The sequence below is a fragment of the Mercenaria mercenaria genome, unplaced genomic scaffold, assembly GCF_021730395.1.
Source record: "Mercenaria mercenaria strain notata unplaced genomic scaffold, MADL_Memer_1 contig_5037, whole genome shotgun sequence".
In the NCBI taxonomy this organism is placed as follows: Eukaryota; Metazoa; Mollusca; class Bivalvia; order Venerida; family Veneridae; genus Mercenaria; species Mercenaria mercenaria.
In genome coordinates, this window is record NW_026463318.1 from 24,731 (window position 1) to 37,524 (window position 12,794).

The following is a 12,794-nucleotide window of genomic DNA, read 5'->3' on the forward strand; positions in this document are numbered from 1 at the left end:
TCAGTTATCAATTTTGATTTGCGAATATATTAAGAGCTAATTCTGAATATTATTTAAACAAACGGATCAATCAACATGAGCGATGCATTTGTATATCCATAAAACATCAAATGAAATAAAGAGCATAAACTCATGTTTTCTTTGTTTTACGTTTTTATTACTTACCAAATATTTCTTGTTCATATCTTTGATTTGATACGTCAAACAAATGGCTTTAATATTTTTCAATATTTTGAGAAATAGGGTGGAGATAAAAATTAGTCAAATTGCGTTTACTAAAGGGAGATCAATATTTATTTATTTATTTATTTATTATGTTTTGTTGGGTTTAACGTCATACCGACACAATCATAGGTCATATGGCGACTTTCCAGCTCTAAAAGTAGAGGAAGACCTAGTGCCCTTCCGTGCATTATTTCAACATGAACGGGCACCTGGGTTGAACCACAGACTTTCCGTAAACCACTTGGATGGCTTTTTCACATGAAAATTTCAACGCCCCGAATGATGCTAAAATCCACTTCGTTGAGGGGTAAGTGATTCTAAGTCAGAGACCTTGATCACTAGACCACGGAGGCCCCTGATTAATATTTATTACAATATATTATAATTAGCATTTGATATAACATATATTATTTTTGTTAAATCATCCTTGCATAAAACGATGAAAAACATAAAAAAAACATAATATCCAGTCATTTTGAAAAGAAACCATAGACATCAGTTGTCCTTATAAAATGAAGACCAATATAAAGACATCCTTTTTGTTTTCATTCTCTTGCATATATAACACTAAATATGTGTCTTTTTAAAGCAGCGCCACTGTAATGATCGGAACAGAGGTATTAAGACTACAATACATAAGGAACTATTATTTTCATTACAAACAAACGTTTCATAATTCAAAATGTTATACTAAACAATTTTACATATGCTGTAGGAGTGGGGAATCTTACGAAAGATTCCTCAATTATAAGCAGACTTATTTTAAGGCCACGTACCACTGAAGCGGCCAATTGCCGTTAGATATACAAGTTCTGTCCTTGTAGTATTTGTTAAATTAGCGAGACCTATTTGTTTTATTATATATTCATGTAGTGTAGTAAGTCGTTTTATCTGATAAACTATTTTTAGACAGTAGTCTGTTTCGATTTTGTAAACTTCCTAGAATTCTATTAATAGTAAATTTGTTTTGACTGAACTAGAAAACAATTTTACTGATAATTTACACTACACGAAGGCAACCTGGAAGGATCATCATGGCGGAACAGTTAAACAATCTGACAGAAACAAAGTATATTGCTGGTATGGTCCTTAGTGGGGTCGGTGACGCATTAGGATACAGAAATGGACAATGGGAATTTTGTTCGGACGGGGATCAGATTCATAATGAATTATACAGTCTTGGTGGACTAAACAATTTGAAAGTTTATCCTCGTAAATGGATGGTTAGTGATGACACCGTGATGCACATTGCAACAGCCGAAGCACTAATTAAAACCGGACAATGCACGGACAAATTAAAATTGTACAAGGACATTGCATTAAAGTACAAGGCGTGCATGGGTGACATGGCAGGGAGAGCACCAGGGATAACATGTAAACAGATGTGCGATAGACTTCGACCATCCATACTTCCTGAAGGATTGAAAATTCCATTTAATCCAAGAGGAGGTGGATGTGGTGCAGCAATGAGATCTATGTGCATTGGACTACGATATCCTCAAGCGTGTCATCTCGACGACTTGATTGCTGTAAGCATAGAATCAGGAAGACTAACTCATCACCACCCAACTGGCTATCTGGGCTCGCTAGCATCTGCTCTCTTTACATCGTACGCTGTTCAAAACAAACCACTCATAGAATGGGGCGTCGGTCTGTTATCAACATTGGAGAAAGCCAAGATATACATCTCATGCGCTGAAAGCACAGATCTCTTACATAAGGATAAACGCACCATAGATCAAAATATCAAGCATTGGGATTACTTTAAATCCAAGTGGGAATTTTATCTTGGACTTAGAAATATAGCAGATGGACAATCAGCGCCGCGATTTGCCCCTGATGAGGATCAGGTGGGAAAACGTGATCAGTTTTACAGAATGATAAGTTATGATGACGTCGGTGGAGCAAGTGGTCACGATGCTCCAATGATTGCGTATGATGCTTTACTGGCATGTAACGGGCTATGGTCTGAACTTTGTGATCGAGCGATGTTTCATGGTGGCGATAGTGACAGCACTGGTGTCATTGCTGGCTGTCTTTATGGCGTGTTCTACGGATTGAGCGGTGTCAGTACTTGTAACTATGAAGATCTAGAATATTTTGATAAGTTGACAAATATAGGCAAAGATGTGTTCATTCTTGCAAATGAAGTTGAGATGAAACCAGAAACCCTTGATAATGGACGTGACACCGACCAACAAAGTCGGAAAACTGCTGAAAGCAATAAAACACCGGAAGTCTATAAAAATGAAGCTAATACTGCAGACAATCAGCGAGACAATCAAATCAAAGAAGATACTGATAACAGTGGCCAGAAGAAGAGTGAAAAATCATTTGAGGGGCCAAATGTAAACGAACAGCCACAAGAGAAAGATGAAATAAGAGCAGTCGATGACATTGATAAGGGAACAGGTCAATGTGAATTCAAAGAATCCGATAGTCTGACAAAACAATCAAAGGACATTGCTGAGACTAAGAACGAATCTAAGGAATCCATTCTGCCTAATGATATGAACGACAAAGCTCACATTTTATCAAAAAGCGATGGTTTAGATAATACCATAAACGAGACAGACAATGGGGATCAATCATTTGAGCAACTAAATGTAAACAAACAGCCACAAGAGAATGAAGACGAAATGAAAGCGGCCGATGACTTTGATACTGGATCAGGTCAATGTAAACCCAACGAATCCAATTACCTGACCAGAAAATCAAAGGACATTGCTGACACAAACGCCGAATGTACGGGATCCAGTCTTCAGAATGACATGGACGACAAAGCTCATATTGTATCAAAAAGCGATAGTGTAAATGATATTGTACACGGGACAGACAAGGGGGGACAATCTGACTCGGTGTGCGTGGATAAATCAAACTGCGATGTACACCAGTCAAAAGATCAAACGACAGAAAGTTGTAACAACGATGTTTCTCCGATGGATACAAGCCAATAGTTACTCCGTTCACCGTGATTTATGTTTGTAACGTGTTAATAACACTGAACATTTATAAAAGTTTACCAAGTATTTTTTATTCCTATAATAAAGTACGAAAGAAAATTCGTTCTTAAGATGTGACAGTATGCTGAACAAATTAGTGACAGTATTGCCATTCAGGTTAACTATTGAATAAATACAGTACTTTTCACGTTCACGTTGTTTTAAAAGTGAGGACTTATGTTCACTTGCAATATATGACAAAAGTGAATCAAATCTGACAAAAATGCTTTATATATAACCAGATGCTTTTCTATATATTATATTATTTAAAGATTTAGTTCTGTAAATAAATGTAGTGGAACAAATCTGTTTTATTAGCTCTGTAAATATATACAATTAAATATTTGAATTTGGATCTGTCAACAATAAATGCATTGTACAACATTTTTATGCCCCACATTTATATGGGGGCATACAGCGTTGCTGCTGTCCGTACGTAAGTACGTATGTACGTCCCGAAATTTTGTTTGTCCAACTCCTCCCACACCTTTAGCCTGATTTGCTTCAAAGTTTCACAATTCAACAAGCTTGATCTGCAAATGACCATAAAGGAAGAAAGTTTTGCTGTCACAAGTTTTACCAAATTTATGGCCCTTTGATAGTTTTGGTGTGTAGAATATATAGCGAAAAATCTTGCGAGTCCAACCTCTCGAACACTATTGAAAGGATATGCTTGAAAGTTTCACAGATGAATGACCTTGATGTGAAGATGACCTAGATTGTGGCAATTTTTCTGTAACTATCTTTTCTAGGATAATGGCACTTTCTTTATTTCACATAAGCCAGAGTACAGAAATTTACTGTGGTCAATCCTAATATACTTTTCGAAGGAATAAATTCAAAGCTGCTCAGATGCAAAGCCTTATCTGAATATGATCATAAAGGATGGGCTGTAACCATTTTGACCAGTGTTATGGCTCTTTGTTAATTTCACTTTATAGTGTACAGCACACTTAGTTTACAAAGTGCTTTAACCTATTGGTAAATACAATTTTTGTAGGGTTGTGTGATTGTGACACCGCTAGTTTCGGTTTAGATATTTTGAAAGATTATAATCTAAATTTACATAACCGTATAGGACATATTGATTTACAGTCGTTTCGTATTTTTTAAAAGTATATAAGTTCAAGGTAAACGTGCATTATAATATGTTGTCTAAGCAGAAAACAAACAATTATTGTGCAAAACCGTAACAATCGGTCTTTTCTAAGGCTAGAATCTTAAGATTAATTTAAAAGAAGGTATGAATTTTTACTGCATTGAACCAAATGAAGTGACAAGATTGAAACATTGATTGAAATGTCAATCGAATCAAATATTTGTAATTCCAACTTACTTTCATATTTGATAACAAATATTCCTGAAATCATTGACATCTCGCCAAGAAATCCGTGATCAAGGCTTGTCCGAAACGTGTTTCTTCTTAAATATGACCTACATCCCTAACCGTGGTTATCATATTACAAAAACATCTGACTACTAATGTCATGATATAGGTCATGGTAATTTCATTTAGCCTACAAATCTTTAATCCGACTCCATTGTATCGAATATGAATCATTATAGCTTTCTTGAGCGTATCGTAATGCGGAAAATGACGTACAAGAAAGACCATATACTATACTACGGAGCTGTAGCTTATTAAAGGAATGAATGTCATATATTTTTGTTTTATATACTTGTAAAACCCGAAACCTGTACGAGGTTTTGGGTTTTACAAGTGTGTAAAACAAAAACATATGACATTTATTACTTCTGTTTCTTTTTATATGTAGATCTACAAATTATTTCAAATCTCTGTACTGGCAGTATAAATAAAAAGCGGAAAAAAAGTAATCCGACATCGGGAGCAGCACAAAAGTTATCCGAATAAATTTGTTTTACACACTTGTAAAAAATTCTGTTAGACAATCAAATTGAAGGAAACGGTCCAAAAAAGAAACAAGTAACTATAAATTACCCTCTATGGCGACATTTTGTACACAAGATGCTCAGCGTTGATATGCAGTTCAATTATCTTTGTTTGAAATGGAAGCACTGGAAGATAATGTATCAATTTATGTGTAGAAAGTACAAGATATTTCAATTGCTGGTTAGGATGTATTACAAAGTTTAAAATACAATATTATTAAATCTGCTCGTTTATTTACATAGGTTCAGAGTATTTGTTGAAAATGATATTATGGAATCGTCAGAAGGTGTATGGAGTCCTAACAATTAACATTCACAGATAATTCTTAAGCCTCTCTTAAATTTGAGCGTAATCGATTTTTATCAAGAGTTGAAATTTATCAAAGTACCTTTAAAACATAAAAAGCAAACACGGGTGAGGACTTTATTAATCAGTGTGTGCTGTCTAAAGATTGTTTTCAACTAAGTTATATTGAGTCATGAATTGATATATTATCAGTCGTAATTAAGTTTAAAGATATGGTTGTATATATTTAAACTGTTTGTGTTTTATGTTGTTTAAGGTGTAAAATAATATGTTAATCTGTTTAGCTATGTATGCGTGATACTATATCCCATTTGTTGGAATATATCCAATATCTATAAATAGCATCATTAAATATGCAAGTAATATACTTCGCAGATAATGTTAGCTACTACAGTTTGACGGTATTTCTCTATATATATCAACTCAGCAAACAAAACATTTTTAACATACTATTGAATATATTTTATTATTCTATATCTATTTTATCTATCCAATCGTGAACGTTCATTTGCAACACGTGGCCGTACAATATATTACCTTATTAGACGCACGTGCGTACAAAAAATACCTGTATTTGGACGGTTCAAAAAGTCCCATGTTAAACATACGATAAAGTCCGAAATGCGTGAAAATGTTCCAAATGTAAATCGGGTGAAGTAGGCGCTCTATGTACAGAGTTTGATTATGCGTCTTGAAATCAGAAAGGCAGAAATACAATATTCAGTGAATCATTTTTAATTTAAAATGAAATAAAATGGATATAGAATAAAAAGGTTATTTGACATTGAACTGTACAATACGAGATATATTTGGACTCGTACCCAGCTGGGAAAACCATGTTGAACTCGCCTAGCGGCTCGTCCAGTATGGTTTTCTCAGCTGGGTACTCGTCCAAATATATCTCCGCATTGTACAGAACAATGTTACATAACCTAACATTATTAATAAAACCTAGGCTTTTCCTTTGTTTTCTCTGGACTAGTACGCATATATATGAATTAAGACGACGCAAACCTACAATATATTGGATGGCTGGCGGAAGTATGTATACTTATTAAGATACAGTCCTAAGTATTGTTGCACACAATAATTGAAGTTACAAAATTAAATTGTTATACATTACGGAAAATACTCATCTAAAGATCGATGGGCAACTTTTTCAGCACATTGGATGTAAACGAAAGGTATACTTTTATGTTCATGTACTAATAGGTAACTTACTTACAATTAAAGCGACAGATACTAACTGGAAGGAATATTCATTTCTCTGTTTTCTTTTCCTATCAAATACAGTCACGAACAAAAGAAATATATTGTTTTGATTTTCAGGAAAGGAACAAACGAAATAGAGGACGAAACAAGGGCTATTGAGACGTTGCTAAAGTCAGCTAAACACAGGCGATGGGACAGGGTTTGGAAGATCCTTGGAACCCCGAATAACCCTAAGCGAGATCGTCTTTTCAATGTCATACCAGAAAACAGACGTTGGGGAATTCTCCACCAAGCAATATACTGGAACAATAAGCAAGTTTTACTTTACCTTTTGAGATATTCCGCTTGTGACTCAGAAATTCGCACTAAACAATGCACTTCTGAATGTGGTGACACGAGCGGAAAAAGTGCTTTAGAAATTGCAGAACAGTATCAGTATATGGAACTCGCTGAAGTTTTTGCTAACCATACAAGTAAGAGAGAAGACCAAAGCATACCAACGTTTGAATCTTATGACAACTATGATCGAAATACTAGTCTTGGTTTGTTAGCAGTGTCTTTGGCCGCTTACAAACATACATTTCATCCCAAGCCAATAGACCCAAATAAGTCTATAATAGATATTCTCGGTGACATATTTGATGACATAAACCATTCAGACAAAAGGTGGAGAGAAGTGCAAGATAAAGTTTGCGACTCTGTTTATGTCGTTTGTAAAGAAAATAGCAGTAGAATTAAGAAAAGCAGCAGTCGCCATGAAATTTTCAAGAATAAAATTGACACATACACAGAAGAAGAAAATAAAATGTATACGTTTCTGAATGTCGCATTTCGAAGACAACGAGACAAAAACTAAAGACCGACGGGAGATGATCTGTCACTTGGTCCATATGCAGTCATGTACAAAATGCAGCTAATGTACTGGCAGAAGCTTCCGCGAGAAAGATGTACAACATATAGAAAAATGGTTTTGGCGAAATCAGATGCTGACCAGTATGTTTTAGGGAAACAGTTTGTCTGGCAGTCCGTGGTATCGTCGTCAACAAACTCAAGTGCGCCACTGCATTCCCAACATGTGGACCTGAAGGTGAAAATTCTATGATATTTTCTATTGATAACAGAGTAAACAGCTTTTGGCAACCTAGAAATATAGAAAATTATGCAAAATATATGGAACATGAAAGAACATACCCGGCTGGTGCCAAGTTCTTAGTCACAGGAAGAACCATTAAACGCTCTGAGATATATATCACCCTTAAGCTTCTGCTAAATTGAACATGGCAACATTCTAATAATACAAGACATAATATACAGAAGCGCCGTCCTTAATTCACGTAATATTTGTAAAAGGTACAATAATGCCTTAATTAAGTTTCTTTCAATAGGAATGCATATCTCAGAATGGAAATATTTAGCATAGTTTTGCAATCCCGGAATTTATTTTGTAGTATCTTAGAACATTACAGCGATATGCATAAAAGGTGTTGGACAAAATAGAACCATACCGAATAATAGAAAGAAATATCAGACAGTAGGTCATTTTGGGATAATACTTGAGTATGGAATTTACCTTGTAATCAGAGGAGATGATCATAAGTTTACATTTACCTTCGAACATGCTACGACTTTGAATACCGAGGTTTTGACAGTCGGCCAAATGATTTCTGTCTTCATTTGCACAGTTAGTAGCTAATGACTTTCACAGTGTGGTTCCAATAAACAGGGGTAATTATTTATTGGAAAGTCAGTTGACCTTATAACTATAAGAATAAGTAAGGAGAGGAAACAGTGTATTTATTTCAATAAATAGGGACCACTATGGAAATAAGGGGAAAGTTACTTCCCCTTTGTTGTGTTATCCCCGGTATTGGTGTGCACTACATGGCTCAATTTGTATGTCATTGTGTTTTTTGTTATTTGTTTTTAGCACATGCATCTTATTGATAATGCTTTCTTTTATGTACACTTTTACCGAAATAAATCTATCTATCTATGAGATAACTTTGAAAAATGTATATATTTTTGGCACCCTTTTAATAACAGAAAACAAATTTTTGCTAAGCCAATGATTAAGAAATTTTCTAGTTCTGTCTGGTTTATGTTTACAACTTTAAACTTACAAATATAAAAAAGAAAGTTATTTCAGTTTTGTCATGAATTTAAATCGTACTTTACAGAAGATTTGTTTAAAATGTGCCCATATTCAATTATAAGATTTTTAAGAAAGATTCTACATTCATGTATCTAAATGTTTGTTTCACTGCTTTTGGAATGTTGTATAAACCATTTGTCTTAGACGAAAATGGTATATCTGATACAATTTAACTGAAATGGAAAATTCAGTTTAGACGAATCACAATAACTGGATTGTATCCCGTTATGTTTCATTCCAATAACATTAATTGCAAGTATTGTATATAATCAAAATTGACTGATATGACATTTTTGGCAGATACATTTTTCACTATACTTTTTATCATTGTTTTCATAATTCTACTTTCACTGATCTTTCACCTCCATTGCACACATCGGGACCCTCTGTTGTACAAACAGTTTCCTTCAAATGTCTTTATTGTTAAGTGGGGAGCCACTGTTGTGCTTATAACCCTACTATTATCTACTATTACATCCTTGCCGACAAGCCAAAAGGCCGCTGGTTACTGGCGCGAATTGGCAACAAATTGGCAACTGACTGTCCTGATCGTTGCCGAGACAGATCTTTGTTTGTTTGTTTGTTTGTTTGTTTTGGGTTTAACGCCGTTTTTCAACAGTATTTCAGTCATGTAACGGCGGGCAGTTAACCTACCCAGTGTTCCTGGATTCTGTACCAGTACAAACCTGTTCTCCGCAAGTAACTGCCAACTTCCCCACATGAAGCAGAGGTGGAGGACTAATGATTTCAGACACAATGTCGTTTATCAAATAGTCACGGAGAACATACGCCCCGCCCGAGGATCGAACTCACGACCCCGCGATCCGTAGACCAACGCTCTCCCTACTGAGCTAAGCGAGACAGATCTACACGTACTGAATATTAATAAAGTATTGAATGATTGTATCCTTTTGCGTAGTCCTATACAAGCACATGTTAAACGATTTCGAACATGAAATGTATCTGTTATGTTGAGTATAGTTACACTTCTGTTTAATTGATTAGTCGGTAAATTGTAACAGGAAAATATTGCTTAAAATCATTTATCGAATAACTATCTAGCTACCAGTAGGCAGCTGGTTATTTAGCCAAATTGGCAGCTGTCTGTCCTGACCTCTATACATTTAAAACGCTGAATATCAAAGTCTTATACCAACTTAAGCATCAAATGGAATAATTTGATCCCTTTGAAAAAGGTAGGGCTGATTTTCAAAATTTGAATTACCAACCACTTCCAGTGAGCGATATTCGTGCTAGAAAAATTGATTTGCTAGACTGTGTTTTATTCTGAGTTAAGTGATCGAACAATAAACAATGAAAACGTAGTAACTAGTATGTAGTTTGTTATTTTAATGCTCAGCTGCTAACTACAAACTGCCTACCGACTTTACTGTCATGTAGCTTTCTTATATATTATTCTTTTTCAATAGTAGCGGTATAATATTAGGGAATACAAGTCTCTGAAAACATGAAATGCTCGAAAATGTCAAAACACGTAATAAGCAAGTGGATTTTTTATGGCAGAAAGATCATCTAAGTCAAATTACTGTTTTGATAGACTTTATTTCTTTCAGTAAATACTTTGAACGCATGAGTGCATCAAAGTAGGATAATCGAAGACTCGGTCCGATGAAGACAATGAAAAGTGTAACTACCATAAAACCTCCTAGCATAGGCTGAAGTAGTTGACATCAAGAATTACAGATGCATTCACGTGGTTTTCGAACTTTTATGTTATTAAACAATTTTTGAAATCTAGCTAGGTATATATTGGTTTTTCTTGAGTAACAGAAATTCGTTGAAATATATCTATCTAACAAATTTTCGAAGAGTTAGTCCGAATTAGATATTCAGATAGCGATCAGTTGCAAATGTAGAATTTCCGTGAAGTTTACTATGTAACTTAAATCGGACGTTGGTCACCGTATTATTCAAATTTAACCAACTAACTGCTCATGTTTTTCTCGTTCAAAATAAATCTATCCATTTTTGCTGTATTTATTTCCCTTTAACCATCTGACAGCTTCCAGTGACAAAAGGTACGCAAATCTTTCAGCGCTGTCTGCTTTTGACCGGAAGTAAAATATTATTTTATCAGTAACACGATGAACTGAAGAAAATGTTGGACAATCCTGGGAAGAAAAGTACTGAACGAGCTAAATTCAATATGTCATATCCTCTACGTACAAACATCACATACGATGTATGCAAAAAATAAACAACGCTGTATTAGAACTGTATAGAAAAGAGTTTGAGATAATAAAAAATCAAAGAAAATGCACTTGTACAGCATAAGGCTTAATAAAAAATTCTTTGTTTCCGGTAACATGCTCAAAAAAATTAGAGTAGGTAGCTATAGGTCGGATTTTTTTTATTTGTTAAATTTTTTTTTCTTTTTTTTTTTTTTTTTTTTTTTTTTTTTTTTTTCTTTATTAAGAGAGACTTCTTGGAAATTATCTTTTGTCAAAAACTGAATACAAATGATTCTGCTTTTAGCCGGAAGTAAAGTATTATTTGAACTGTAGAAAATGTTGGACAATTGTGGGAAGAAAAATACTAAGCTTACTTTTCGAACATAAAAATAATGTGCGAGCGCGCGAAAATTTTACCTATCTTAATGATTTTTTGAGAGGCGATTTATTTTATTATGAAACGAGGAGTTAAAGACAGAACATCCATTCGATAAGAAACTATATCAACAAAAGTTTTAAGCTCCATGTAAGGGTCTGTACTTGGACTCAGCGTTGTAACAGTTTCGCTTAAGCCTATGGTGCGGGTGACCGTGACGGGAATTAATCATTTCATTACTCTCGTGGTCATTTTAAATCAAACCGAGTCTGCTATTATATTAATTATTTACATTCAATGCTACATAGGATCTTCTTAAAGATTTTATTTACAAAAAAAGTCAATAATAGTACTTACATGTTGTCATGATTATTTGGATTGGTTTTGATTGTCATTAAAAATAATGTTTCAATCTTGTTACCTCATAACCAGTGTAAATTTTCAAAACTTGACATGAATAAATCTTTCCCACCACCTGAGAAGACATGAGGTCGCCATGACCGCAATTAAAGAGTTTGTATATGCGATTTAGACGACAACATATTACAATGCACGTTAACCTTGAACTTAATAATTAAATCACGAGAAAACGTTAATCATTATGGCCATATATGGCTATGTAAATTTAGATTACAGGCGTTCTAAATATCGAAAATGAAACTACAGTTATTTTTACATTCATTTCGTGGAAAACCTTGAAACTGTCGTGTTGCAAATGAGTCAGATTAGGTATTTATACAAAAAATATCTAAAGCAGTAGGTTATTAAAGCGCTTGGTAAACAGAGTGCACTGTGCCTTTAGAACGTCGTATGTCTTAAGTTGTATATAATACCTTATCCATTAATTTTCAAGATATTGTAGAATGACTAAACATGTACCTAGTTAGAAATATTTTTCATTATAGTAATAAATCTCAGGGAGCAGTTTTTACAATTTTGTAACTATATAACAAGCAGTATTAGAAAAGTCATAGGCAACTTGACCTTCTTAACCTTAGACCTAGTGGTTTCGGTCATGTATGTATCTCGTCGTATTATGAAGATGCTCATTTAAGTAAAGTTATTTGAAAATCTGTTGAACAGGGTTTGAGCGGCAGATGGACCGACCAATCGACGGACACGTGTCCACATTATATACCCAATATACTTCTTATAATCACACGTCTTGAGATTTAGTTTGTTCTAATAGATATTGTAGCATAACGGCCCTTTTAATTATTTGAGGTTCATATTGACCAGCTCGATACGGAATAGGTACTCACAATGTTGCTCACAGAAATATATAAATAAACCTGCAGAATCCTCATTTAGGACTAAAACAAAAAGAGTAGCCGGTAAGAATTAAATTTTGATAATATTTAAAATAGATTACATAGAAATGATACAGTGTGTTGTACAATTGAATTAAAAGATCTAC

General features: G+C 34.3%; 2 protein-coding genes across 2 annotated transcripts; both read left to right on the top strand.

Moving 5' to 3' along the window:
- Nucleotides 1–1,162: 1,162 nt before the first annotated feature.
- On the top strand, nt 1,163–3,582 carry LOC128554425 (ADP-ribosylhydrolase ARH1-like). Its single transcript, XM_053535708.1, has one exon. It carries the CDS (start codon nt 1,260–1,262, stop codon nt 3,180–3,182), a length of 1,923 nt encoding a protein of 640 aa, XP_053391683.1. The 5' UTR covers nt 1,163–1,259; the 3' UTR covers nt 3,183–3,582.
- Nucleotides 3,583–6,517: 2,935 nt separating this feature from the next.
- On the top strand, nt 6,518–9,527 carry LOC128554427 (uncharacterized). The gene is made up of 2 exons (XM_053535710.1): nt 6,518–6,629; nt 6,775–9,527. The coding sequence occupies exons 1-2, from the start codon at nt 6,592–6,594 to the stop codon at nt 7,511–7,513; spliced, it is 777 nt and encodes a 258-aa protein (XP_053391685.1). The 5' UTR covers nt 6,518–6,591; the 3' UTR covers nt 7,514–9,527.
- The last annotated feature ends 3,267 nt before the right edge of the window (nt 9,528–12,794 follow it).

Bases quoted from the DNA above. Each gene is read 5' to 3' on its own strand.
- LOC128554425 (XM_053535708.1), top strand. From the start codon at position 1,260: ATGGCGGAACAGTTAAACAATCTGACAGAAACAAAGTATATTGCTGGT.
- LOC128554427 (XM_053535710.1), top strand. From the start codon at position 6,592: ATGGGCAACTTTTTCAGCACATTGGATGTAAACGAAAG. The intron at 6,630-6,774 runs GTATACTTTTAT...TTTGATTTTCAG, and splicing joins ACATTGGATGTAAACGAAAG to GAAAGGAACAAACGAAATAG.